Source organism: Artemia sp. Qi Xiang Cuo, chromosome 1, assembly GCF_049724085.1.
Source record: "Artemia sp. Qi Xiang Cuo chromosome 1, ASM4972408v1, whole genome shotgun sequence".
Lineage (NCBI taxonomy): Eukaryota > Metazoa > Arthropoda > Branchiopoda > Anostraca > Artemiidae > Artemia > Artemia sp. Qi Xiang Cuo.
The window spans coordinates 101,485,896-101,512,774 of NC_142794.1; the positions used below are offsets into that span (position 1 = coordinate 101,485,896).

General features: G+C 36.8%; 1 protein-coding gene across 1 annotated transcript; it reads right to left on the reverse strand.

Annotated features, from left to right (window-relative positions):
* Positions 1-92: 92 nt before the first annotated feature.
* On the reverse strand, positions 93-17,789 carry LOC148957014 (uncharacterized). The gene is made up of 3 exons (XM_089097269.1): positions 17,652-17,789; positions 15,143-15,390; positions 93-1,033 (listed from the first exon to the last, which is right to left on the reverse strand). The coding sequence occupies exons 2-3, from the start codon at positions 15,387-15,389 to the stop codon at positions 642-644; spliced, it is 639 nt and encodes a 212-aa protein (XP_088953395.1). The 5' UTR covers position 15,390; positions 17,652-17,789; the 3' UTR covers positions 93-641.
* Positions 17,790-26,879: the final 9,090 nt, after the last annotated feature.

Genomic DNA, 26,879 nt, shown 5'->3' on the forward strand with positions numbered 1-26,879 from the left:
AGATATTAGAAGTTTGCAGTAAGGAGCTCAGGGCCTTAGTATCTTCCCTCACTTTCTACCTTCCATTCTCTTCTCCCTATCTCTCTTTCCCTCTCTCAACTAAAGATTTCTATACTCTGGGTTTACTCTACTTTTGTCTTATTTTGATATATCTCCACATTTTATTCCAACGTTATAAAAATGAATTGTCACATAAGCACGCAAGTTAGGAAATCATTTTTAGAAAGACAATTAAACTTCACCAAGGTCACAAAGACGATTACAAGGCAGGAGAAAAATATTTAATGGATATGAACGGTCGGCTGGAAAGCACTTATGGTAAGATGCTAACCAGAAAAATTTAAAGAAAATCCTTCAACCCGTTGATCAGGATTAATGCTTTAGCTGTTTTGACTGACTATCGTCAGCAAAATCTGTTTACACAACAGAAAATTATGATCAACAAATAAAAAAGACACAAACACAGAATATTAGCAGTAAATATTCCAGCCATCAGAAGGAAGAAAAGTTTTTTAATAGTTTAGCCACTACAATATTCGGAATACTGTCATTAGCTCCCTGTAATGCACTGGATGCTGAATACAGTCACGTTGAACAACACTTTGATTCTGAAAATAGTTGGCGTGCCAGAATACAAGTAACTAATGTAGTTTTTCGTGAAACTGTCTAATACTGTCCAAAACAAATTCGGCTATTTCCAGACCATGCTCATTTAAAACATCCATTTTAGATTTAGTGTTTTGTTTTATATAATCCATACTGCGACGCCGTCTATAAAGTCCCGTCAACCAGGCGATTATGTAACGAATTGTATCTTGCCCTGTCTGTCTAAGGAAGAATAGTATAAAATCAGTCAATGCAACTGGGAGTATGCTCAAAAATATTGTACTCAACCCAACAACGTTGATTATATTTGACATTATGCCACCTGAGCGACCACTTAATTTGGGAAGTTGTGGGATTACGAAACTTTCCATTCCCTCTTGCATATGGAAGCCTGCTTCAGGATTAAGCTGTGAAATGGCACTGGGATCTGAAAAAGCGTAACCATGCTTATTTTATTTTTTAAATTAATCATTAAAACATAAAAATAAGAATTTTTTCTTTAAGAAAAACTTGCAAACCCATAAAGCTTTTGAAACTTACCAAAAATATTGTTAGATTTCACTAAGAGTTTAAATATAAAAAAAACAAGTTTTTTTTTACTGAAAGTAAGGAGCGAAATAAAAAAAACAAGTATTTTTTAACTGAAGGTAAGGAGTGGCATTAAAATTTAAAAAGAACAGAAATTTTTCCGTATATGAAAGGGGCTGTCCTCTCTTCAACGCCCCACTCTTTACCCTATAGTTAGACTCTTTCTTGCAACTCTACCTTTTAAAACAATAAAAAAATTTAGCGTCAAATAAAAAAAATATTCATTTAAAATCAGCGAAAAAATCCGATTCTTTAGATGTATCTATTGGTATCAAATTTCCGTTTTTTAGAGTTTCAGCTACTAATCAGTAGGGTCGCTCCTTGCTTAGAGTTCGTTACCACGAACTGTTTGATAAATATTTCAAGAAGTTTCGGTTTTTAAAAAAAATTGTGAATTTTTGAAAAGAATTTAAAAGTAATTTTTATATCTTGCTTACAATCGTAGCCCCCAGAAGCTTTTCCGCCTGTTTTATAAAGAAACCTTTCGTAAGCAGGAGTTGCCCCTCTAAGAGTAGTGTTTTATCAACGGAGGTGTCACCAGCAATTTTTTTTTCTGGGGGGGGGGAGGTCGGAGCATGTGATTTTTGCTAACGGTCACAACGACTGAGAGTTTAATAAATTTCCTGTAAAATAGCTTAACTGTGGAGAATCACGGGGATTTACGCCTTAATTATAATAAAGAACTAATTTTGTATAGGGAGAACGAACACATCACTTAGAGGGGCGTCTTCCCCTCCTCTTATGCATGCTAATTCTGTTTTTCATTGCTTGAATTTGGAAGAACCACTCCCTTAAGAAAAAAATATATTATTTAAAACTATTTAGAATATGCTATTTTTATTATAGCCTTTAACGGCTATGAAAGACTCTTTCAATATTGAATTCCACATCGGATATCTCAGTTGAAGCACTCCGACAATAAAATCTGAACACCCTTTCTTTTGCAACAGCAAGATTTTCTGCAGTGCGAGGGTTGAGGGCATGATATTTATTAGTATAATTTTTTCATAGTAAGAATAACACCAAATAAAACTCGGACGACTAAAAAGCAAATAAGTTTTGGGGAGGGATCTTTGCTGTTTAACGAGACAGCATGTGAAGTGTTTATTTAGAGGACTTCATATTACATAAACATAACCAAAATCAGAGGCTTCAAGCAAGGAGGCGGGGTATATGATAGGGTCTTACTCCCCCCCCCACACTCACGATTATAAGGTTTTCAAAAAAGAGACTTTTTTTTATATTTTCATTGAAAATTGCTTCTTTGTCATTTCTACTGAAAGCGATCAAAAGACAAAAAAATTGACCCCTGCCCCACTAAATTTTGGAAAATACACTTTTTTCACATCACCATTTCATATTTCTGTTAATTGACGCATCTAGAAAAAACTGAAACAATAATACGAGAGAGAGAGAGAGAGAGAGAGAGAGAGAGAGAGAGAGAGAGAGAGAGAGAGAGAGAGAGAGAGAGAGAGAGAGATAGAGAGAGAGAGAGAGAGAGAGAGGGAGAGAGAGAGCGAGAGAGAGAGAGAGAGAGAGAAAGAGAGAGAGAAAGAGAGAGAGAGAGGAAGAAAGAGGCAGCTAGAGTTTAAACATTTTCAAGTTAATAGTTTTGCACTAAGAGTTGAAATTGTCATGATTCCAGAAAAATAAATTAATTTACTCTAGCTCAGTTCTGAGACAGAACTGTTAATATTACAATTAGTACTGCTAACATCTCACTGAAGCACCAAACTGACTGAGGACAATAGAGCTATATACAATCCTCTTCTAACTGAATCTATTGAAAGCTTGACTCTTTGCCCACTTCCAAGAAGTTCTAATTATCCTTCATTCTATAAAACGGTGGAAACTCGTTACAGTCAAGTCAAAACCACATTTTTTGTAGAGCTTGATGTTTGATATACGGTCAGTCAAAACCGTAACCAAGACAATCAGTAGACAATTCCTCCGAACACATTTAAAAAATTATCCTCCATCTTCCTAGTCCCCTCGATTCAGAGCAACACTTTCCACTGTTATTACTGTAGCTTCCAATATTCTAGTCTTGGTTGCAGACTTATCTCCCTGCTCTTCCAAACTTTTTTCAACGGCGGAAAAGCACACTAGGCCCTGGCTACAGAATTGTTTTTGTTTTATCTGCATCCACCATCTTTACTAACAATGCTTCCCAAGTAAGTAAATCTATCCACTCCATCGATCTTCCAATTATCAGATATCACCTCTCCACCTTCATTTATTCCTAGGCTATGCAACTGAGTCTTCTCAACATTGATTTTCATACCTATTCCTGAAATCTAAAAACCTTTGAAAAAGTCATTTATTTTGTTAACAAATTTATCTAGGACAATGAATTCTTATGCGCATATATTCCCTAGGATAAACTCCGTCAAGGTGAACCATATAAATGGGGATATACCACAACCATACTAAGCTCGTCATCAAACATTTCTTGGTAACGAACTATGAGTAAGGAGCGACCCTGCTCAAAAGTAATCGAACTATAAGACACGGAATTTTGATACCAATAGATACATCAAAAGAATCGAGTTTTTATGCTGATTTGAAATATACAAGTTTTATCAAGTTTAGTCTTACACGTAAAAACTTACGAGACTGAGAAAATTTGCCTTATTTTCATAAAAGGCAGAAACACATCTTGAAAGTCATAGAATCTAAATGAAAATCACATCATCATATTCAGTACATTAGAGAAACCCATTGTAGTTGTTTCAAGCGCCTATCTGAAAATATGTGGGATTTTGCATTTTTGGCCGGAAGAAAGATCACGGATGCGTGTTTATTTGGTTTTTTTTTCAGGGGTGATCTTATCGACCCGGTGGTCCTAGAATATCGCGAGCTGGGCTCATTCGAACGGAAATTAAAAGTTCTAGTGTCCTTTTAAGTGACCAATAAATTGGAGAGCAATTAGGCCTCCTCCTACGCTCATTTTTTCCAATGTCACCCGATCATAATTTTGAGATAGCCATTTTGCTCAGCATAGTCGAAAAATACAATAACTATGTCTTTGAGGATGACTTAATGCCCTACAGTCCCCTGGGGAAGGGCTGCGAGTTATGAACTCTGCCCATTGTTTACATATAGTATAGGTTATTGGGAAGTATACAGACATTTTCAGGGGGAATTTTTTCCTGGTGGGAGGAATGGGGTCAGGGGAGGGGGTTATGTGGGAGTATATTTCCATGGAGGAATTTTTCATGGGGGAAAATGAATTTTCCATGACGGGGGTGCCGGATTTCCCAGCATTATTCAAAAACATTAATCAATGCCTCGCTTTTTAAGCTAAAGGTTTTCTTAGTCATTTTAAAAGATTTATTTATTCTAATTAAATGGCCTTTGTGGTTCAGGGGTGTATTCTTAATGAATAGGAACGAAAATTTAACTTTAGCGTAAAGAGCGAGGTACTGGCATGGGGACAAACCCCCTCACAACGTAATAGTTTCTATTCGTTTTAAGTTTCAATGTTGCTCCTTACTTTTAGTTGAAAAAAACAGTTTTTTTATTTAATTAAATACAAAACTAGCTCCTACCAGCAGCCTCATTTCCTACGTTAACCGTAATAATACTGTTCTTGTAAATACCACTAATCAGTTTAATGTGTTTGCCTGGTATACTATACAAGGAAACGACCTTCACTAAAGCCTTTCTTCCAAATTGTCACCAAATTTTTATTCCTCCTCAGAAAATCCACGCCCCGGAGAATTTCATGCGGAAAATTTCCCCCACAAAAAATTGCTCCGCTGGAAAATTGCCTCTGGGAAACTTTCAACCGGTAAATTCATCAGGAAAATCATCCCTTGCAGAATGCCCCCCCCCGCTTAAATTTAGGCCCCAGAAGACTCCCCCCACCGTAAAAGTCCCTCCCCCTGTGGGAACTTTCCCCACTTACAAAATTGAGCAGCCAAACAGGAAGTATGATAATTAAAATAAATTAGGAAAAAAGGAATTTGAGAATAATCTACTTATGAAACAAAATGTAGGCAGAATGTATGGTGTAAAATACCCAATATTTTTTAATTATACGATCTTATTTAAATTAATTTTCCGTGTTTTTGGGATTTGAGTTATCATAACAGTGTAAGATAAAGGGTCGATGTGCATGAATATGACAGGCTAGGACTAAGAAGTAGGAGTAATTACCAACCGTGGACAGGTCTGGTCCCGACCAGAGAAGTCACTAGCCAAAATATTTGAGGAGGGAAATGGGTTTTGTCAACTGTCTGGTCATTTCTACCGACTGATTTTAAGATCACTTGCCATTTTCGGGATGGCAAGGATTTTACTTGCCAAAATGGGGATGGGGATTTCTTATTTTTTGAAAATCAGGCAAATATTCTCCGGCTCATGGCGTCTGATGTGTAACATTACATTTAATGAACTGAACACAGTTGGAATCAGGATAAAAACAATTTTTTTGAAGTAATAATTACTATCAAAATTACTCTTTAAAGTTTGGTTATTATTGGTCCATGTCGCTCTTTACTTCGAATTAATTGAAAAAAAAAGATTTTTTTAAGGAAGGAAAGAGCGAAGTTGAAACTTAAAACAAAGAAAAATTATTGCTTTACAGTCTATTTAACATATATCAATAAAACTAGCACAAATAAACCAAATAATGATATTTCCCTATGTTTGTAGGAATATAGAAAACTAGCGCTTTACTGAAAACACAGAAACCAAGTATAAAAAACTAGAATGTTGATTTATTAGTTAAAAGTGAGTAGGTAGTTTGACAGTGCCAAACTAATCTATAAAGCTTTTCATAATCTTACACCAGCTCTGATATCAGTGACGTTCAGCATACAATTCAAATCATCTTAAAAACATAAGCATAAAAATAAATACTTTTTTAAGAACCGTAAAGTCCCTGAACAGCATACAGAAATATTGGATTTATTTATTAGGCAACATTTTGGTCTCACCAGCTATAATACCAATAGTCAGTAATAAACAATCTTAAATTGTCAGATATACGCTTTATTATTACTCAAAATGAAGATCAAATAAGCCATAATATGAACTCTGGAAGTCTGGTAATCTCTCTCTATGCAACACAAAATTTCAGGTTATGATAAAAATTCTAAAGCTAGTCTATAGTCCTAATACTATCAAGATGGTTTCACTTCTAACTTGTCTACAATCTGATCATGACATGTCCTTTTCAGAACAAAACGAGAGCCATTCATTGGACTGAGCCATTGTGCAGAAATGTTACCAAATTAAACGAAAAGAAAAATTAAGAAACAATCCTATAATGCTTTATTTTTATACGGTAAAAAGTGTCCTTAATCGGTTTACTTTTACTGTACCAAAACTCCTATATTGTTTTGTGTTTTCAGTAAAGCCCTAGTTTTTTATAATCCTGCAAACACAGGGTAGGATTATTTGGTTTATTTGAACTATTTTTATTGATTTATGTTAGATAGACTGGGAAGTAATAATTTTTGTTCGCTTTAAGTTTAAACTTCGGTCTTTACTTCCCTTAAAATACTGTTTCTTTAAATTAATCTTTGCCCGTTTTTAATTTAAATTTAATGCAGAAGCAACACTGCAATTATTTTTTTAATTTTTTTCGTGGAGGGGGTGGGCAGCATCCTCATATACGAAACAATTTCTGTTCGTTTTAAGTTTTAATGTTGCTCCTTACGTTCAGTTGAAAAAAAACACTTAATTCCTTATCGCTTTTCAAATAATACCGAGAAATCCATTTTACATAAAATGGTATACATGATTTTTGAAGGTGGGCAACCTCGAGAGTTAGGAAAGAGTAACTATTTTTCTAATATTTTTAATGTTTTCAAAACCTAAGCAAAATGTTGGTATGTCTAACTTATTTCACTATACATATCCCCCTTCCCCCCTCCCTGATAAGCACCAAAAACCATTAGACATACAGGCGTGGAATAGCATTAAACAAAAAAAAAAGTTGGAAATTAACCTGACAACAAGAAAAATATAACAGAAAAAAAATGTAAATAGGTTCTTGGTGCTATATAATAAGTTTTGTTTTATTAAGAATAAAACAAATAGTTTTATTTTGTCTATTAAATAATATAAAGGGAAATAATATGGATAAATAGATATAACAATAATTAATCCTTCTTTGAAGATACAACTTTGAGTGGTTCTAGAACCATATGTCAACACTTCTCAAACCCCTAAGTGGCAAGGGGTTGGGGTTTGGGGCGTAATTTGTTCCAAAAATAGTGCATGGGACACATCACAATTCACAAAAAATTAACAAAAATAGTGAATTAGCTGAAAAATAATCATATATAAGCCACAAAACCATGATTGAAATAAAAATGCCTGATTAAGGAACGGATGAACCCTTTTCGTTCTGATTCGAAGTCTAACGCGCTAGTAACTGATCTACGGTGGCTGGTAATCGAATTTAGTCTGTTTGTTCTTCTATGACCAAGTTGTGTAACTTACAGCCCTTTCCCCAAAGACTATGGAGAGTTATGTCATAACCTAAAACACAGTTATTGGACTTTATTCAGCAAATACATTTGTAATTGGCTATTATCAAACATTGAGTTAATAAAAGTTTCCATTATAAAGAGTGAAGGCATTAAACTATATTTGGTGAAGTTGAACTTTTGCGAACAGGAGGAGGGGAGGGTGTACGACAAGAAATAGTCATTTAGAATTTACAGATTGAATTATTTGTTCTTTTATGAATTTCTTCCTCTTAAGACCATTCGATATTTTTAAAACCATTTTGCGAGCCTCTACGTCAGCTGACCTTGTTAAAGAGTAAATAATGAATTCTCCGTACGGACTAATGACACTTACTAACAGGGCTGGGAGGGGGAGTATCCGGGAGGGGTTCTTGTAAATATCCAGTTAAGGGTTTTGGACCATAGCTATTACAATTGTACCGTTTTATACTTCCAACCTTTCCACTTAAGAGGTGGAAGCAAAAGTCACGTTTTTAGTTCTATATGACACTTACGGATGGTAGAACTGATAAAAAAAAAAAAAACACGTAGATATGAGCAATACCTTTGAACTGAGCCATTGAACATCTCTCTAAGGAGTTTTGGATGCCCACTAGTCCCAGCTTTTCTACTTGAGGCATGACACCATTAGTGCCATTTTTAGTGCAATTTTTAGTGCCATTTGGCACTTGCAGATGGTAGAATTTATAGGGAAAACTTAGATTTGAGAAATGACTTTTATAGGAGCTAATATCTGTCAACGATGTTTTGGTTACCCGCTAGCCCAACCTCTTTAGAAATGGCACAGAAAGTGCCATTTTCGTGCCATATGGCACTTGCAGATGGTCAAATTAAGAAAAATCACGCAGATACGAGAAATAGCTTTTGAATGAGCCATTAAGCATCTCTCTATGATGCTTTGGTAATCCGCCAGCCCTGCTAAAACAAAACGAAAAAAAAAAAAAACGGGAGAAAGATCAGCGCTACCCATGCAAAAAAGTGATTTTCCTTGTTGTTCAAGGTAGTGGACTGTAATTTCCCTATACAAGGTTTTCGACTATACTGATTTCAATAGTAAGCCTTTCGTCTTGATCTGACGACATTTTCGAGGGGTTTCAGGATTTTTTTTCGAAATTACCATGAATTATTTTTCGTAATAAACTTTCAAACAGTTCGTGGTAACAAATTGTAAGTAAGGATTGACCGGGCTCAATAGTAAATGAAACTCTAAGTAAAGGAATTTTTTTACCAATAGATACATCAAAAGAATCATATTTTTATGATTATTTCTAATATATACTTCTGATCAATTTTAGTCTTGACCATCAAAAGTTACGTTCCTGAGAAAATTTGCCTTATTTTTGAACAAAGGGAGAAACAACCCCTAAAGGTTATATAACTTTAATGAAACTCACACCATCAGATTCAGCGTATCAGAGAACCCTACTATAGAAGTTACAAGTTCCTATCTGCAAAAATGTGGAATTTTGCATTTTTTTGCCAGGAGAAAGATCACGGATGCGTGTTTTTTTTTTTTTTTTTTTTTTTTTTTTTTTTTTTTTACCCAGAGGACAAGTAGTATCGATCCAGTAGTCCTAGAATATCGTGAGAGGGCTCATTCAAACGTAAATTAAAAGTTCTAGTGCCAAATTTAAGTGACCAAAAAACTTGGAGGGCAACTTGTCCCCCTCCCACGCTCATTTTTTCCCGAAATTACCCAATCAAAATTTTGAGATAGCCATTTTGTTCAGCATAGTCGAAAATCTATGAATACGTCTTTGAGGATGACTTAATCCTCCACAGATTCCGGGTGAAGGGCTGCAAGTTATGAACTTTGCCCATTGTTTACATATAGTATTGGTTAATGGGAAGTATACAGGAGGGATTTTTTCTGTTGGGGGGGGGGGTCGGAGGAGGTGGTTTTGGGGGAGGATATTTCCATGTAGGAAGTTTTTTGGGCGGAAGGGATATTTCTATGAAGGGGGTGCCGGATTTCCCAGCATTATTTAAAAAACGATCAGAAATTAAATAAGAGAAACAAGTTTTTTCAACTGAAAGTAAGGAGCAACATTAAAAATTAAGATGAACGGAAATCATTCCGTATATGAAAGGGGCTGTCCCCTCCTCAACGCCTCGCTCTTTACGCTAAAGTTTGAATCTGTCTCACAACTTTTTTTAAACAATAAAAAACTTTAGAGTAAAGAGCGAGGCGTTGAGGAGGGGACAGCCCCTTTCATATACGGAATAATTTCTGTTCGTTTTAAGTTTTAATGTCGCTCCTTACCTTCAGTTTAAAAAACTTGTTTTTTTTATTTGATTACTTTTAAGGCGAACCGAGATAATAGTTATCATCACCGAATCAGTGTGAGATTTTTTACTAGGCAGTTTTTTTTTTCTAAACACTTATTTTAAATATTGGTTACTATGGACTGTGGTTTGCTCTTTACTAGGTTACAGATAGTGCTGCAACCATGATCTACATGATAAGCTATATCACATGGTATGTATTTTGGAATATAGGTAGAATTCCGATGATCCCTCCTTTTTTTCATTCGATTTGTCTCAATTTCCAGAAATGTTTACAAGGGAGGAAATGTCAGGGGAATGGAGGAATTTTCCGGGGAAGAATGTTCTGTGGGGGGGGGGTGATTTCCGCAAAGGAATACGCCAGACCCCGAGTCAATAAGCGTGCATTAATTTTAGACACTCATAAACTGCAGTGAAAGGCAGCTATTGGCTGTCATTTTCGCTGATATATTGAAAACCCAGGCCCCAGGATCTCCTGGCAATCAATTGTCTTGTCCTTTTTTGTCAGAGTACAACAAAACCTTGACGACTCTTAAGACTGTGTTAGAGCAATTAAGAAAACCTAAATTTTTGTAACTGTAATTTGGAAATATATGAATAAGTTTGTTGTGGGACATATTCATCATAGGGCAATAGCACTGCCTAAGTAAAGAACGACGTTGGCAAAATGTATTATTTATTTATTTTTTTGTTGGTTTTAGACCAGGGCACTTCGTATCGAAGGAGTTGTCGTAGAAACTTCAAAAAGGGCTCATTCGATTGGAAATCGGAAGGACTTATGCCCTTTTTAATAGCCGACAGTGACTGGAAGGCAACTAACACCCCTTCTACGCCCACCATTTCCCCAAACACATTCAATCAAAATTATGAGATAGCCATTTTGTTCAACATAGTTGAAAGATCTGGAAATTATGTCTTTGAGGAGGACACTCTCCCCACATCCCTCAGGGCAAGGGTTGTAAGTTATGCCCTGGGGGCTTATAAGGTTTTTATATGAAGCGGTGTCGTAAAAACTTCAAAATGGTTCATTCGATTGAAAACTGAAAGGGCTAGTGCCCTTTTTAATAGTAGAAAGTGATTGGAGAGCGACGAAACCTCCTCTCACGCCCACCATTTCCGCAAACACATGCAATAAAATTTTTGAGATATCCATTTTTTTCAACGTAGTTGAAAGTTCTGGAAATTAGTCTTTTAGGATGATAGCCCCCTCAGAGCCCTAAGGGCAAGGGTTGCAGGTTATGCCCTGGGGGTATATAAGGTTTTTATAGAAAGCGCTGTCGTAAAAAAACTTCAAAAAGGGCTCATTCGATTGAAAATTGAAAGGTTTAGTGTCCTTTTTAATAGTAGAAAGTGATTGGAGGGCAACTAATCTACCTCTCACGCCCACCATTTCCCCAAACACATACAATCAAAATTTTGAGATAGCCATTTTTTTCAACGCAGTTGAAAGTTCTGGAAATTATGTCTTTAAGGATGATAACCGACTCAGAACCCTCAGGGTAAGGGTTGTAAGTTATGCCCTGAAGGATTAAAAAATTTTTATTGAAAGATTTTTGGTAGAAACATAGGGCTAGCGTCCTTTTCAACAGTAAAAAGTGCTTGGAGGTGAACTAACCCCTCTCTCACGCCCACCATTTCCACAAACAATTCCACATTTCCCACATTCCACATTTCCACACAAGGTTTTTATAGAACATCTTGTCATTAAAACTTCAAAAAGGGCTTATTTGATTGGAAATTGAAAGGGATAGTGCCCTTTTTAATACTCGAAAGTAGAATGGAGGGCAACTGACCCCCTCTCACGCCCCCTATTTCCCCAAACACATCCAATCAAAATTTTGAGACAGCCATTTTGTTCAGCGTAGTTGAAAGTTCTGGAAATTAGGTCTTTGAGGATGATAACCCTACTCCGAGCCTTCAGGGCAAGGGTTGCAGGTTATGCTCCTGGGGCAAATAAGGTTTTTATAGAAAGCGTTGTCGTAAAAACTTCAAAAAGGGCTCATTTGATTGGAAATTGAAAGGGAGTCTGCCCTTTTTAATACTCGAAAGTGAATGGAGGGCAACTGACCCCCCTCTCACGCCCCCTATTTCCCCATAACACATCCAATCAAAATTTTGAGATAGCCATGTTTTCAACGTAGTTGAAAGTTCTGGAAAGTAGGTCTTTTAGGATGATAACCCTACTCCGAGCCTTCAGGGCAAGGGTTGCAGGTTATGCCCCTGGAGGCATATAAGGTTTTTATAGAAAGTTTTGTCGTAGAAACTTCAAAAACGGCGCATTTGATTGGAAATTGAAAGGGCTAGTGCTCTTTTTAATATTCGAAAGTGATTCGAGAGCAGCTAACCCCCCTCTGACGCCCACCATTTCCCCAAACACATCCAATCAAATTTTGAGATAGCCATTTTTTTGAAAGTAGTTGGAAGTCTTGGAAATAAGGTCTTTGAGAATGACAACCCCCTCACAACCCTAAGGGCAAGAGTTGTAAGTTATGGCCTGGGGACATATAAGGTTCTTATAGATAACGTTGTCGTAGAGACTTTAAAAAGGGGTCATTCAATTGGAAATTCAAAGGCCTAGTGCCCTAATTAAAAGTTGAAAGTGATTGGAGGGCAACTAACCCCCTCTCAAACCCACCATTTCCTCAAACACATCCAATCAAAATTTTGAGACATCAATTTTGTTCAGCGTAGTTGAAAGTTTTGGAAATTGGGTCTTCGAGGAAGACAACCCCCCTCCCCCCGAGCCCTCAAGGTAAGGGTCGTAAGTTATGCCCTGGGGGTATATAAGATTTTTATAGAAAGGGTTGTCGTAGAAACTTCAAAAGTGCTCATTCAATTGGAAATTGAAAGGGCTAGTGCCCTTTTTAATAGTCGAAAGTGATTGGAGGGCAACTAGCCCCCAACACCCATCATTCCCCCAAACACATCCAATAAAAATTTTGAGATAGCCATTTTGTTCAGCGTATATATTCTCTGAGGCCAACCTGACTCTTGTACATGATAATGGTAATAAGCTTACCTAAGCTATGGATGTCAGGTATTGTGTTATCTTGGAACGAAAAATCAAGATAATGTCTTGGATTTGAACCTGAAGATGACAGGCACAGGTTCTGTCGAAATTATCGTTCCAAGATAACACAATACCTGACATCCATAGCTTAGGTAAGCTTATTACCATTATCTTGTTCAGCGTAGTTGAAAGTTCTGGAAATTAGGTCTTTGAGGATGATAACCCCACTCCGAACTTTCAGGGCAAGGGTTGCAGGTTATGCTCGTGGGGCAAATAAGGTTCTTATAGAAATAACCCCCTCACAACCCCCTCACAACCCTAAGGCAAGAGTTATAAGTTATGGCCTGTGGACAGATATGGCTCTTATAGATAACGTTGTCGTAGAGACTTTAAAAAGGGGTCATTCAATTGGAAATTCAAAGGCCTAGTGCCCTAATTCAAAATTGAAAGTGGTTGGAGGGCAACTAACCCACCATTTCCTCAAACATATCCAATCAAAATTTTGAGACAGCAATTTTGTTCAGCGTAGTTGAAAGTTTTGGAAATTGGGTCTTCGAGTAAGACAACCCCCCTCCCCCCGAGCTCTCAGGGTAAGGGTCATAAGTTATGCCCTGCGGGTATATAAGATTTTTATAGAAAGGGTAGTCGTAGAAACTTCAAAAGTGCTCATTCAATTGGAAATTGAAAGAGCTAGTGCCCTTTTTAATTGTAGAAAGTGATTGGAGAGAAACTAACCCCCGTCTCACGCCCCCCATTTCCCCAAACACATCCAATTAAACTTTTGAGATAGCCGTTTTTTCAACGTTGTTGAAAGTTTTGGAAATTAGGTCTTTGAGGATGAAAAAAACCGCCACAGCCCTCAGAGTAAGGGTTGTAAGTTATGTCCTAGGGGTATATAAGATTTTTATAGAAAGGGTTGTCGTAGAAACTGCAAAAGGGCTCATTCGATTGGAAATTGAAAGGGCTCGTGCCCTTTGTAATAGTCGAAAGAGATTGGAGGGCAACTAATCCCCCTTTCCACGCCTGCAATTTCCCCAAACACATCCAATCAAAATTTTGAGATAGCCATTTTGTTCAACGTTGTTTAAAGTTCTGGAAATTATGTCTTTGAGGATGACACCACCACCCCCCTCCCCACCCCACCCCCTAAAACTCTCATGGCAAGGGCTGTATGCCTTTGTATAAGGTTTTTATAGAAAGCGTTGTAGTAGTAAAAAATTCCTTTAAATGTTGTCATTTTTACAACAAAAATTAATTAAAATTTTACGGAATAAATACCAGCATATTTATATTAAACTGACAATGAACATTTTTTCAGTAAATTTATTTGATTTTTTTTCAGTAAAGTACAAATTATATTCTGGCTTTTAGAAAGCCTAGGGGTTTAGAACCTTACTCATATTAATTTCTCCTCGTTTTGGGCTTGACTCTGTTGTTTATTTTAATTTCTGTTTGTTTTGGGTTTTATTTATTTATTTATTTATACTGATTTGTGGTAGTTGTATACTTGGTAGATTATTTGATTATTATTGTTATCATTTTTGGTTAAATGGACTTCTTTACTTAAAAAAAAAAAATTAATTTGTGGAAAAAGTTCTTTTAATTAATCAAAAGAGAAGAAAAACAGTCGTATTACCTAATAATTCAGAAGAGAGGCTTGAGGCTATGAGATACCAGGGGAGGGCTGGGTCTGAGGCCCCCTATGTCCTTGCCTTTTTGTTTTATGGCTGCTATGTCGAAAGTTAGGCCTTAGGGACTTCTTGCGATAAATTTTAGCCTTTTTTCTATCAGCGTGCAACAGAAAAGATTAAATAGCTATTAGAGCAATGTGAAAAAAAAAAGTTTTAAAGCCATGATTTAATATTTCCTTTATTTAATATTGCATAATTTAATACTGATTTGAAGGAGCAATTGTGACAACCATCCCTTTTTGAAAGTTTAAGATTTGTGTAAACATGATGCATCTCAAATTTTCAGATCTCCTATATCCTCCAATAAATTGTAAGCTCAACGATAAAATCAACAGTACGGTACAAAACATTCTGGAAGATAGTTGTTATAATTATGAAACTTAGAGAGGAGGGGGGATATTTTTCTAAAAATTTTAATTGTATTCTTGGTCTCGCTGACTTTGGATTACCTTAAAATAAAAGCTTAAAGATACTACCTATTATTAGATCGGCACGATCTTTGATAGTGACAACCCTGCGATGTCCTTTTTTCTTCCTCTTGAAATAATCGATAAAAGATGGTTCCCGATAATATCTTCGAATTATTACTGGCTGAATTTTTCTGTTGAATTGTCTGTTAAATACCCCATTGACATCAGCTGCAGGATGACTTTTTGTAAACCAAGATTTGGCGACCGTCAGGGTCAACAGAGTTTGACTCAAAACGAACACTTGTATCTTCATTCTATAAATTTGTAAGCATAAAAGACTAGAAATAAATCTCAAGACTTAAGTCATGGGTGCCCAAAGACATTTGTCCTGAGGTAAGGGGTATTTTTTGCTCCTAAAGGCGAGGGCGTAGGTTTTAAAATAATAAACGTATGCCGACTCTCACAGGCTTTCTAAATATCATACAATTTTACCCTTTTTATATCTTTTTGGTCTTCCAGCGTGAGGAGGCTCAGTCTAACCCTGCCATGAACTATCATAATCAATAGGAAATGTTAGGAATTCTAGTTTTTTTTTCAGATCAGGTTCAGTCTACATGGTAAAGAAATTATGATATTTAAACCGTGTCCCACATTGCCATCCAATTTCGGTTTGATCAAGACATTTACACAGGATTTTGTAGACCCAGAATTATATTGCAGACCCCATGGCTATGGTAATAACAATGGCAGTTCCCATCGCAATGGTAGTTTTGTCAAAGGTTTAGCAACCCCTCGTAGGATATTGAATATCTGAAAAGAGTTATAGATAATGATGTTGCTTACTCCAGGGCGATGGTTGGAACAGGGACAGCAGCTCGGTTGGCTATTGGAACTAGGTAACCCCCATCTAGATCTTTATTGGAATGGCGAAGTTCGCTAATGTTTTTCAAGTGATTTGGTTTATTTCTGGAATTCGTTGCTCAAACGTCGATGTTAAAGGCTTTCAGTGTCTTGAAGACCGTAAAAAAAAGAAAAAAAAACTAAGAAACATAGCCATAGAAAGAACTATTTCTGTGAACTATAGGACGAATCGTGAGAGGTTCCCCAACTTCTAACAAGAACTTAAAAATTCACTTCTATCTATTGCAACTTCGTTTGAGTGCATCACTTTCGTAGTACTGGGAACGACAAGGATATGGCGACTACAAAAACGACTTGGTATACAAAATTGAGACGGAAAACTGATAATGCTTTAAAACCCGTGATAGAAAGTCTTTACTTAATTCTTACAAAAAAAAAAAAAAATCATTCAAGGCTTTTCAGTTTGTTGAACACAGTAAAAATGGAAAGTATTGCAAAATGGACATACCCAGTTTTTTTTGGAAGGGCGAGGGGTTACAAAACAATTAAAACTTATCAAATATTGTTTACATTCATTTGTGTTATTTTTTTTGCGAGTTGAACAGACTTTTTTTTGTGGGGGGGGGGGGTTCAAACCCCCTACCCGCCCCCCAGGATACGGCCTTAGAGTCAAGTAAATTTGAGTCGAATAAAAAAACAGAAACAACAACAACAGAAAACAAAGAATAATATGTTGATTATGAGTTGATACCATTATAATCTTTGAATCAGTTTATGCATGATGTAAATAAGTGGTTTAACAATGTTTGAAGTTAATGCGACGGTTATTAAGATACGACGGGAAGACTGCCTCAGCGTGGCAGTAGAAATTATTAAGGCATCATGTAGAAGCCAGAAGGAGGATGCGGGTTACCCCTTCATTTTAACCCTTCTTAATCCCTTTAACCCTTTCAACCCTTTAACCTATTTAACTACTTTAGCCTTCTATAACCCTTTTAATTCTGGTGACTTTCCGGGTAAAAATATGTTCCTTTAGTACTACCGCGACTACAACTATCCCAGCTAATAAAGATGAAAAAGTGATTAGAACAAAGAAAAAAACAATTAGGAAATCAGGCGTCAAGATTCCTCCTTTGAAGGAAACGCTATTACAGTAAATAATTAGTGCCATTCGGCCCCCCATTGGACATTTTTTCGAAATTTAGTGGTCATTATCATGATAATTGCCCCTCCCCCCCCTAATGACGCAAAATATAGCACTAAATTATACATTTATCCACCGTTTTTCATTGCAGCCGTTTTTCGTGGAATAAAATGGAAGGAAAAATGAAAATTATGATAAACAAAACTTTCTCCGCATAATAAATTCAAAATTATATTATTGTTGGTGTTTTTTGTAGGTTTGTCTGTAGCCTAGGCTATATCTGAATCCACTAGGGAAGGTGGGGTGCAACTGTCATGGTGGCGAGCGTTACATCCGAAAGAATGTTGAATGGAGAATATAATAACCCTACTTATCCAACTCGTTTTTTATCATAATGTTTCGTTCATAGGAGAAATCTTGACGCATGATTAAAAATAATAATCCCCCCCCCCTCCCAAAAAAAAGCAGCAACCACAAAAAGTCTTCAGGGTTTCCATGTGTGATTTACAAGTAATTTAATGACAATTGTAAATTCGACTTTACTCGACAAAAATAAACTTTAGCACTTACTTGATCGTGTCGCTTGTAAACGTTCTGATGTTTTACATGCATCACCTGACTTTATACTGACCAGTCAAGTGTCATACATCATAAACGAAAACAAGATAGAATCTCGGGCCAAATCCCATCATGTTCCCCTAATTCCTTTATCTTTTCAATTCTTTTCTCCATGTTATGGTATAGCTTATTATTCAGTCATACGCCTTCCTCCTAATGAGGCAGTTAAGACATGATATGATGTTTTTATTAACCTTGGTCGAGGATGTCAATATTTTGGGAAAAATTATTGTTTTATAACCTGATACTGCTATTTAAATTTGACTAACTTATCACCCTTCGGCTGTTCGGGATATAAACAAGCTTGGGTCAGGAATAACAATTCAAAGCTAGTTTGAAGCTGTTGACTGCTGAAAAAGGATTCTTTCGGGCCATTATCAGGCGTAAAAAGGTTAGACGTTTATAGTTTGCAATATTTGGGTAAAAGGTGGGGACACTGCCAGAAGGAGTTTCTAGCTCATTTTTTCTCCAGGATCTCATTACTTTTTTTTATTTGTTCGTAAATTCTCATCAACCTGCTTGCGCTTTTACTAATTTGACCTCGTTCCTAAAAAATAATCTGCACTTTTTGTTGGATGAGACGAATTAAATTTGGACAAAAACACGCTTATCGATCTCAAATTCACGGTAAGACACAAGGATGGAATTATACTGCTAATAGTTCTTATGAGCTTGAGCAGGAGGTATAGACCAATGGTATAATTTTAGTTTTTTGGCTTAACATAAGCAGTGCGTTCAATATATCTCGCTGTAGACTTTCAAATACACAGAAAACGAGTCCAACCACTTCCCAAGATAGCGAAAGCCTCCTAAACTAGAATTTTACCTTAACTAAAAAAACCTAATCTTTCTTTACAATAACTGTCCTTAAGTTTGCAATCCTAAAATTGGGACTGACCCTTTTTTAGAACTAAGATATCAAAATGTGTTTTGGTAGCCCAATTGGTGGAAATGAGTCTATTCTGTCATCACAGTTTCTCCGCATTAATTTTTGACTTTACACGTTTTATTTATTTTATCAATTCTTCAAACAAAAGAGCAGTTGTTCTTTGACTTTATTAAATAAATAAAAAAACAAGTTTTTTCAACTGAAAGTAAGAAGCAACATTAAAACTTAAAACAAACATATATTATTAGGTATATAAAGGGGGTCCCCCCCTCAACACCTCGCGCTTTACGCTAAAGTTTCTTAGTACTTTTAAAAAAGCGTCTTATTTTTATTATTAAACGGCCCTTGTGTTTCAAGAGTCATTCTTAAAGAATTGGGATAAAATTAAAAACTTTAGCGTAAAGAGCAAGGTGTTGAGGAGGGGGCAACCCCCTTTATATACGTAATACTTTATGTTCGTTTTAAGTTTTAATGTTGCTCCTTACTTTTAGTTGAATAAACTTGCTTATTTTATTTAATTTCTGATCGTTTTTGAAATAATGCTAGGAAATCTGGCCCTATCTCCACGGAGAAACTCCCTCCCCCCGGAAAAATCCTATAGACAATTCAATCCCGGTGAAAATTTCCCCCGGACAATCACTCTCAACCACTCCTCGCGTAAAATTGAGACAGAAAAGAGAAAGTAAGACATAGACTCAAACAGTTCGTGGTAACGAACTGTAAGTAAGGAGCGACCCGGCTCAATGGTAACCGAAACTCTAGAAAACGGGTTTTTGATACCAATAGATATATCAAAAGAATCAGATTTCAATGCTGATTTCAAATATATAACTTTCATCAAGTTTAGTGCTACTCATCAAAAGTAACGCGCCTGAGAAAATTTGGCTGATTTTCGAAAAAAGGGGGAAAGACCCCCTAAAAGTTATAGAACCTTAATGAAAATCACACCACCATATTCAGAGTATTAGAGAACCCTATTTTAGAGTTTTTAAGCTCCTATATACAAAAATGCGGAATTTTACATTTTTTGCCATAAGAGTGATTACGGGTGTGGACGTATTTGTTTTTTTTTCCCCCAGGGGTAATCGTATTGACCATGTGGTCATAGAATATTTTAGGAGGACTCGTTGCACTGAGCCCTAAAATTTTTAGTTCTCTTTATAAGTGACAAAAAGAAATGGAGGGCAACTAGGCCCCCTCCCACGCTTATTTTTTTCCCAAAATCACCCGGTCAAAATTTTGAGATAGCCATTTTGTTCAGCATGGTCGAAAATATGATAAATATGTCTTTTAGGATGACTTAATCACCCGAAGTACCCCGAGGGAGGGCTAAAAGTTATGAACTTTGCCCAATGTTAGCATATAGTATTGGTTATTCGGAAGTATACAGAAGTTTTCAGGAGGGTTTTTTCTGGTAGTGGGTGGGAAGGTTGGTTCGGGGGTTATGTTGGAGGATCTGTTCATGAAGGAAGTTTTCATGGGGGAAGGGAAATTGCCATGAAGGGGGCGCCGGACTTGCCAGCATTATTTATTGGTTATTGGGAAGTATACAACCATTTTCAGGAAGGATTTTTTTCTGGAGGGGGGGGGGCTAGAGGAGGGGGTTACTCTGTGAGAATATTTCCGTAGAGGATGTTTCTTTGGGGTAAGAGACATTTCTATGAAGGGGGCGCCGGATTTCCAAGCATTATTTAAAAAACAATCAGAAATTAAATAAAAAAAACAAGTTTTTTCAACTGAAATGTAAGAAGCAATATTAGAACTTAAAACGAACAGAAATTATAACGTATTTGAGGGGATTCTCCCCCAAGTCAATACCACGCTCTTTACACTACAGTGTTTTTTAGTGCTTTCAAAAGAGCTATCTATTCTAATTAAACGGCCTTTGTGATTCAGGGGTTTGTGAATAAAAAATTTTCTTAACTTTTAACGTAAAGAGCGTTGTATTGACTTAGGGGAGAATCCCCTTATATACGTAATAGCATATACGTAATAAAAAAAACAATAAAAAAACAAGCGATACGACTCAATGGTAATCGAAACTTTTAAAAACAGAATTTTGATGTCAATAAATGTGTCAAAAGAATGTGTTTATAATGCTGATTCTAAATAAATAAATTTTATTAAGTTTAGTATTACTCATCAAAGGCTACGAGCCTGAGAAAATTTACCCGATTTTTTAAAGAGGGGGAAACATCCCCTACAAGTGAAAGAATTTTAATGAAAATCACACCGTCAGATTCAGCGTATCAGAAAACCCTATTACATAGGTTTCAAGCTCATATCTGCAAAAATCTGCAACTTTGTATTTTTTGCCAGAAGAAAAATATACGAATATAGAAGTTAGTTACGTAAGTTAATTTGTAAAGACATCCATTTAGCAAAAGAAAAGTAAAATTTTTATGCAAATAAAAGCTGCATTAACTAAAACACGATCAGAAATTAAGTAAAAAAAACAAGTTTTTTAAACTGAAAGTAGAGAGCGACATTAAAGCTTAAAACGACCAAAAATTAATCCGTATATGAAAAGGGCTGTCCCCTCCTCAACACCTCGCTCTTTACGCTAAAGTTTGTCTCTGTCTCATACCTTTATTTTTTAAAACAATAAAAAGATTTAGCGTAAAGAGCGAGGCGTTGAGGAGGGAACAACCCCTTTCACATAAGCTACGGAATAATTTCTGTTCGTTTTAAGTTTTAATGTCGCTCCTTACTTTCAGTTTAAAAAACTTGTTTTTTTTTATTTAATTTTGTATAAGAATTCTGGCAAACTCCTCCAGTGTATAATTTCCCCTGACAAGCTCAGTTCCTGGAAACCTCTCTCCCCATGGAAAATTTCCCCATGGAAAACTCCCAGCAGAAAATTTACCCCCTCCCACACCTGAAAATGTATGCATACATCCCAATAACAAATATTATGCGCAAACAATTGGCAAATTTATAACTTAAAGACATTTCCCCTGGAATTTTGGGGGGTCTTTTTATAAATGAAGGCAGAGTTATTGGGCCTTTCAACTATGATGAACAAAATGGATATCTCAAAATTTTGATCGGACGATTTTGGGAAAAAATGGGGGGGGCCTAGTCTCCCTCTAATTTTTGGTCACTTAAAAAGGGCACTAGAACTTTTAATTTAGGTTTGAATGAACCCTCTCCCGATATTCTAAGACTAATGGGACGGTACGATCACCCCTGGGAAAAGCAAAAACAAAAACCAAACAAATAAACACGCATCCGTGATCTTTCTTCTGCCAAAAAAAAAAAAACACAAAATTCCACATTTTGCGTATAGAAGCTTGAAACATCTGAATTAGGATTCTCTGGTATGAATCTGATGGTGTTATTTTCATCAGGATCGCTTGGGTCTTAGGAGTTGCTTTCCCCTTTTTTCGAAAATCAGGAAAAATTTCTCAGGCTCGTAACCTTTGTTGGGTAGGACTAAACTTAATAAAATTAGTATATTTGAAATCAGCATAAAAACAAAATCTTTTAGTTTATCTATGGGTATCAAAATCCCTTTTTTAGAGTTTCGATTACTATTGAGCCGGGTCGCTCCTTACTTACAGTTCGTTACCACGAACTGTTTGAAAAATAGTTATTGTTTTTTGAGTGCAAGCTAAGTTTACCATAGCTATCTAGTTGCACTGCTTAAAAAAATTGCTAAAACAGCCTAATTCTTTCTTCATTCTATATACCATAACGTCATTAAATTCTTTTTCATAGCCACGTATTAGTTGATTCTCATTTTCATTGGTTTTTGAGTAAACTGTCAGTGATTTTCATACATTTCCATCTTGTTCCCCATATCTATATCTATCTTCTTTTTTCGAAAGCTGCTTATTTTTCGCCAGATTTTTTAGAATCAAGACATGCCGAAGTTACATCAACTACAACAGTCATACAGGGGCAGATTGGATTCATCTCCACCTGAAGGGGCGCGGCCTAATGTTCAATAACAACTGCCACGGGGCCGTCGCAAGGACCTTGGTAATCAAGAAGCTCTATTCTTTAACACATAGATAGATATGTATGAATAGAGAATGTGGTTGTTTTATTACTTTCTTCCCCGGAAAAAAGTAACTTTTTCCAGGAAAAAGCACTTTTTTCCCGAAAATTGACTGAACAATTACCGATATTAAGAAATAGTTTCAACTAATAAGCAATTTTTTTATGAAATTTATAGTCCAATTGATAAGCTAAAAAAGGGGGGGGGAAGACAGAGTCTTAAATACAAAACTTTTATTTTCCTTATTTTCATTTAATTCTCTCTAGGGTGCTGAGTGTTACAAAATGTTAAGTCGTATAGCAAAAATTCTTTCTTGTCGCATCATATCCTTAACATTTCTTTTTGTTTCAAACAATCCTTTGCTTCAAAACTTGAAATGTTTAGCTTCAATACCTGAAACCAGTAAAAAAAAAAAAAAAAAAAAAAAAAAAAAAAAACAAACAAACAGTAACACCTAAGCTGCGAAAGGGGATTACTCTCTTATGACTTTGTCATAAAAATAAGCTATGATTTCTTTTGCTTTCGTCTGGGAGGTGTTTTCGCGAGTAAATTATCTTGTTCTTTGAGCATACGACAGATGGAGAAGCCAACAACCTCATCTTTTAAAACCTCGTCGGTTCTTACGCGAATCTTAAAGCGAGTGAAAAGAACGAAAAGTTAGATTCCAAATAATTGGTTCTGCTGCGTGAAATCTCAAAAAAGGTAAAAAAAAAAAGGTAGAAAATATGGCATTGGACTTGATAGTACCTACTGGCGGTGCTGACCTCTGTTTAGTGGCCCTTCAGCCAGAAACTGCAATGGGGGGTTGGGGGCCATCCATCCCGTGCTTTCGCACACCCTTCCTCTTTACCTTCCCCAGATTTCTCTATGTACTCATTTAAAACTGGGTAGACTCTGGCTGAGCTTACAGAGTCAGGCCACTGACCCCCGTCCCAAACCAAATAATTGAGTACACTAGAATTCGAACCCTCGTCCTCTCGGACAAAGGATGCTAAATCCAGCGCACCGATTCACTTGGCTAGGACGTGAAATCTTAGGCCAGTAAAAAGGAAAGAATTTTTTGGGTCACAAGATTTTTTACAAGTAAACTCTCAATTTCTTTATTGTTTGAGTTTTAGAGGCATTACTCTACCCCTGCTTAAATAAAAAAGCCAAGACAATTCCCGACCAGGATTTACGCATAGGCCCACAAAGCAGGGCCTAGGAGCGCACAATGCCAAGAAGCACAAACAAATATTTTTTTTCTTAACAAAATTGGGCTGATATGACTTATCCTTGAAGTGCCAGGTTCAATTTGTTGCCTATTCACAGAAAAGTGATTTTAAAACAACACAGGAATTCCATGGCTCCTTATAAACTGTAAGATGTCTCCCAAAAATAGCGGCTGAGAGCTCGGTATCACCTCTCTCTTGCATTAATTTTGGCTCATCACTCATCAGTCGCCTTCTTTTTAGGGCTACCACTATCCCCGAATTTTCGGGAATTTCCCCTTAAATTTGTGTCTCCCCGAAAAAAATTGCTTGGGCCTAGGGGTGCTAAAACTCGTGGGCCTTGGGTTGCCAAAGATTTAAATCCAGCCCTGATCCCTTCACTGAATAATTTTACTCCCTGACCAATTCGTATGAAAGGGGTGATCATAGAAATATCGCGAGAGTGCGGCTGATTAGATTGGAAATTTAAAGTTCTAGCTCCATTTTCAGAGTTGAAAATGATCAGAGGTTAACCAACCTTCATTCCGTGCCCTTTTTTAGCTATCCGACCACCCTGTGGCCCTTCAAAACATCCGATCGAAAGTTTGAGATAACCATTTGGATCGAAATAGTCAAAAAGAACAATCAGCATCCCTCCAGCGATGGCATGACCCCCATTTACAGGGAGGGTGCAAATTATCAATTGTTTACCCCTAAATTCTACAATGTAAAAAGGCGACTTGCGATTGGGTTGAATCCTTTAGTGATGGTTTTCTAGGTGAAGAGGGTAAAAAATTTAGCTGTACAACGGGCGAGGGGCCGATAGGTCAAGAAATGGAATAGAAAACCTTGTGTCCCTAATTGCTTTGAAACTTACGGCCACAACTCGTTGGGTCAAAAGGAACCCATGAATGTACAAAATTTGTTCTGGGGCACGCCCCTCTTTAAAAAGAGGCCAAAAAACTTTTCCGATTTGCTTTAAACTTGGATCCTTAAGACTTTGGGCTTTGCAGACTCTATTGTAGAAGGAAAATAAATAAATGGACCACCTTTTTTGAGAAAATTTGGTAACAGGAACTTTCGAGGGGACTCATGTGACTAGAAGCTGAAAGTTCTGGTGCCCTTTTGAAAGGCTGTAAGTGATTAGAGGGTACCCAACCTTCCTCCCATTCTCACTTCTCCTACTTCACACCACCTAACCCAATGATTCTTGATGAAAAATCTGAAATAGTTGTTTTGTTGAAAAATGTCGAAAGGTCTAATAAGTATGGCTCTGGGATCGACCTCCGGCCAAAAGCCTCCGGGGCAATTGTCTTAAATCATGCAAACTACCCATAGTTTACTGCCTACTTGGAAAATCTCAGGGATGGCTTGGGAGATAAAGCTGAAACTTTATAGAACTGTCTGGGAAGAAAAGGGGGAAGTGGGGCAATATGACGTAATTTTATAGTCTGGGGGACAAGGAAGAGGCTAAACATTCGCCTCTGGTCAATCATATAGGTTTTTCCACTATAAACTCCTATAGGACTCTTAATTTATAAATTTTTAAATGTCGAGGTAAATCAAAAGACACCATGTGTTGCCAGGTTATTAAAACGACGTATCTGCAATACCTCAGACACCACGAGGACACTCCAGGTTATCAGAATACTATCCCTGCAGAAACTCAGGAAGAGCTCGGAAGCTGGAGTTTAAAATTGCAGTGACGGAGAAGAAAGGGGGAGGGCAGGGGGCTCAAATTTCCTTTTGGGGGGGTACTCGAATCTATCCATGGTGAAAAAGCCACGTAAATCGGAATACATTATGTATTTACCCAGGATAGTAAAACCCGGTATTTATTTACCTAGGATGGCAAAACCGGGTATTTGCATTTTCTCAAAACAGGTTTTGAGATCGAGTTGAAATTTTCGGGAGGTGTTGGAGGATCATGTGGACTTCAATTTTCGAGTCAAAGGAGGAGGCAGCGGCATGTCTAAAGACATTTTCCAAATCCAGGCAATCAAAATTGCATATTTTCAGTATCTTGGAACCAGAACGGGGATGCGCTTGAAACTTTCAGGTAGGGTCGGGGGTTAGGAAGGGGCAGGAGAACTATGTCGGTGGGTAAATGCTGTATTTTCAATATGCCCTAACATTTTTTATTAAGCTCAAGTGGGAATTCGTTCATGTTTATGCAACGGAGTAAATAAGAACATACTATTTATGAGACTATAAAAATAACATGTATGAAATATCACTGGGATGGTTTAGGGGTCAGGTAGAAACTTTCAGGGATTGTTAGGTGGGCCAAGTGGACTTGGTGTTGACTCGTGGGGAGAGGCAGAGGGAAGGGTGCGTAGAAGCTTTTCTAAGGTCAAACTAGATGTTTTTACATTACAAGCGTCAATGTTATTTATGAGGTACCGTGATGAATTTCTTAAATAATCAATATTAGTGTCTTTTCAGTCTATGTTTTGTTGTTGTATTTTTTCGCTTGTTTTGTGTATGTCATCATGGCCCAATTGGGCAACGTGTGAATAAATCTACCTATCCATCTATCTATTTATCTATCTGTAATCTATTCATGGCTAAGTAGCAGAATCCGTCATAAGGTAAATTGTGCTGCCATTTGACCAAAACAGCGTATCCATAGTATCTTGGCAGACAGCTTCACGAATCAAGCTGACAATTTTAGGAGGTGATTAGGGGGAGGGGGTGAGTGCAGCTCAAATCCGATTTTTAAATGGGAAAAGAGGAGGAAGGATACAAAGTTTGTCTTATGTCCGCTTAATTTTTTTGGCACTAGGGCACGTTTGACCTGCAAGAGTTAGGAGGGGTGTTAGGAAAAGAGGAGGGGCCAAAAAATATGTGTCACCAATCAACCTAAAAGTTTCAGCACTATTATCCCTAATGGAACTTTGAGTCAAACCAAGATGATGTAGATCAAAATACAGTATGTTCACCCGGGCTATTTCTGTGGTATCATGAAAAAGACTGAGAAGTATAGTTAAAACATTTAGGGAGTCTTTATGTCGAGATAAAATTTTCACATATTTATTTCGTCGAAAAATGGGCCAATCTATTCAAATTCTATAGCCAAACTGTGCTTAAAAATTTAT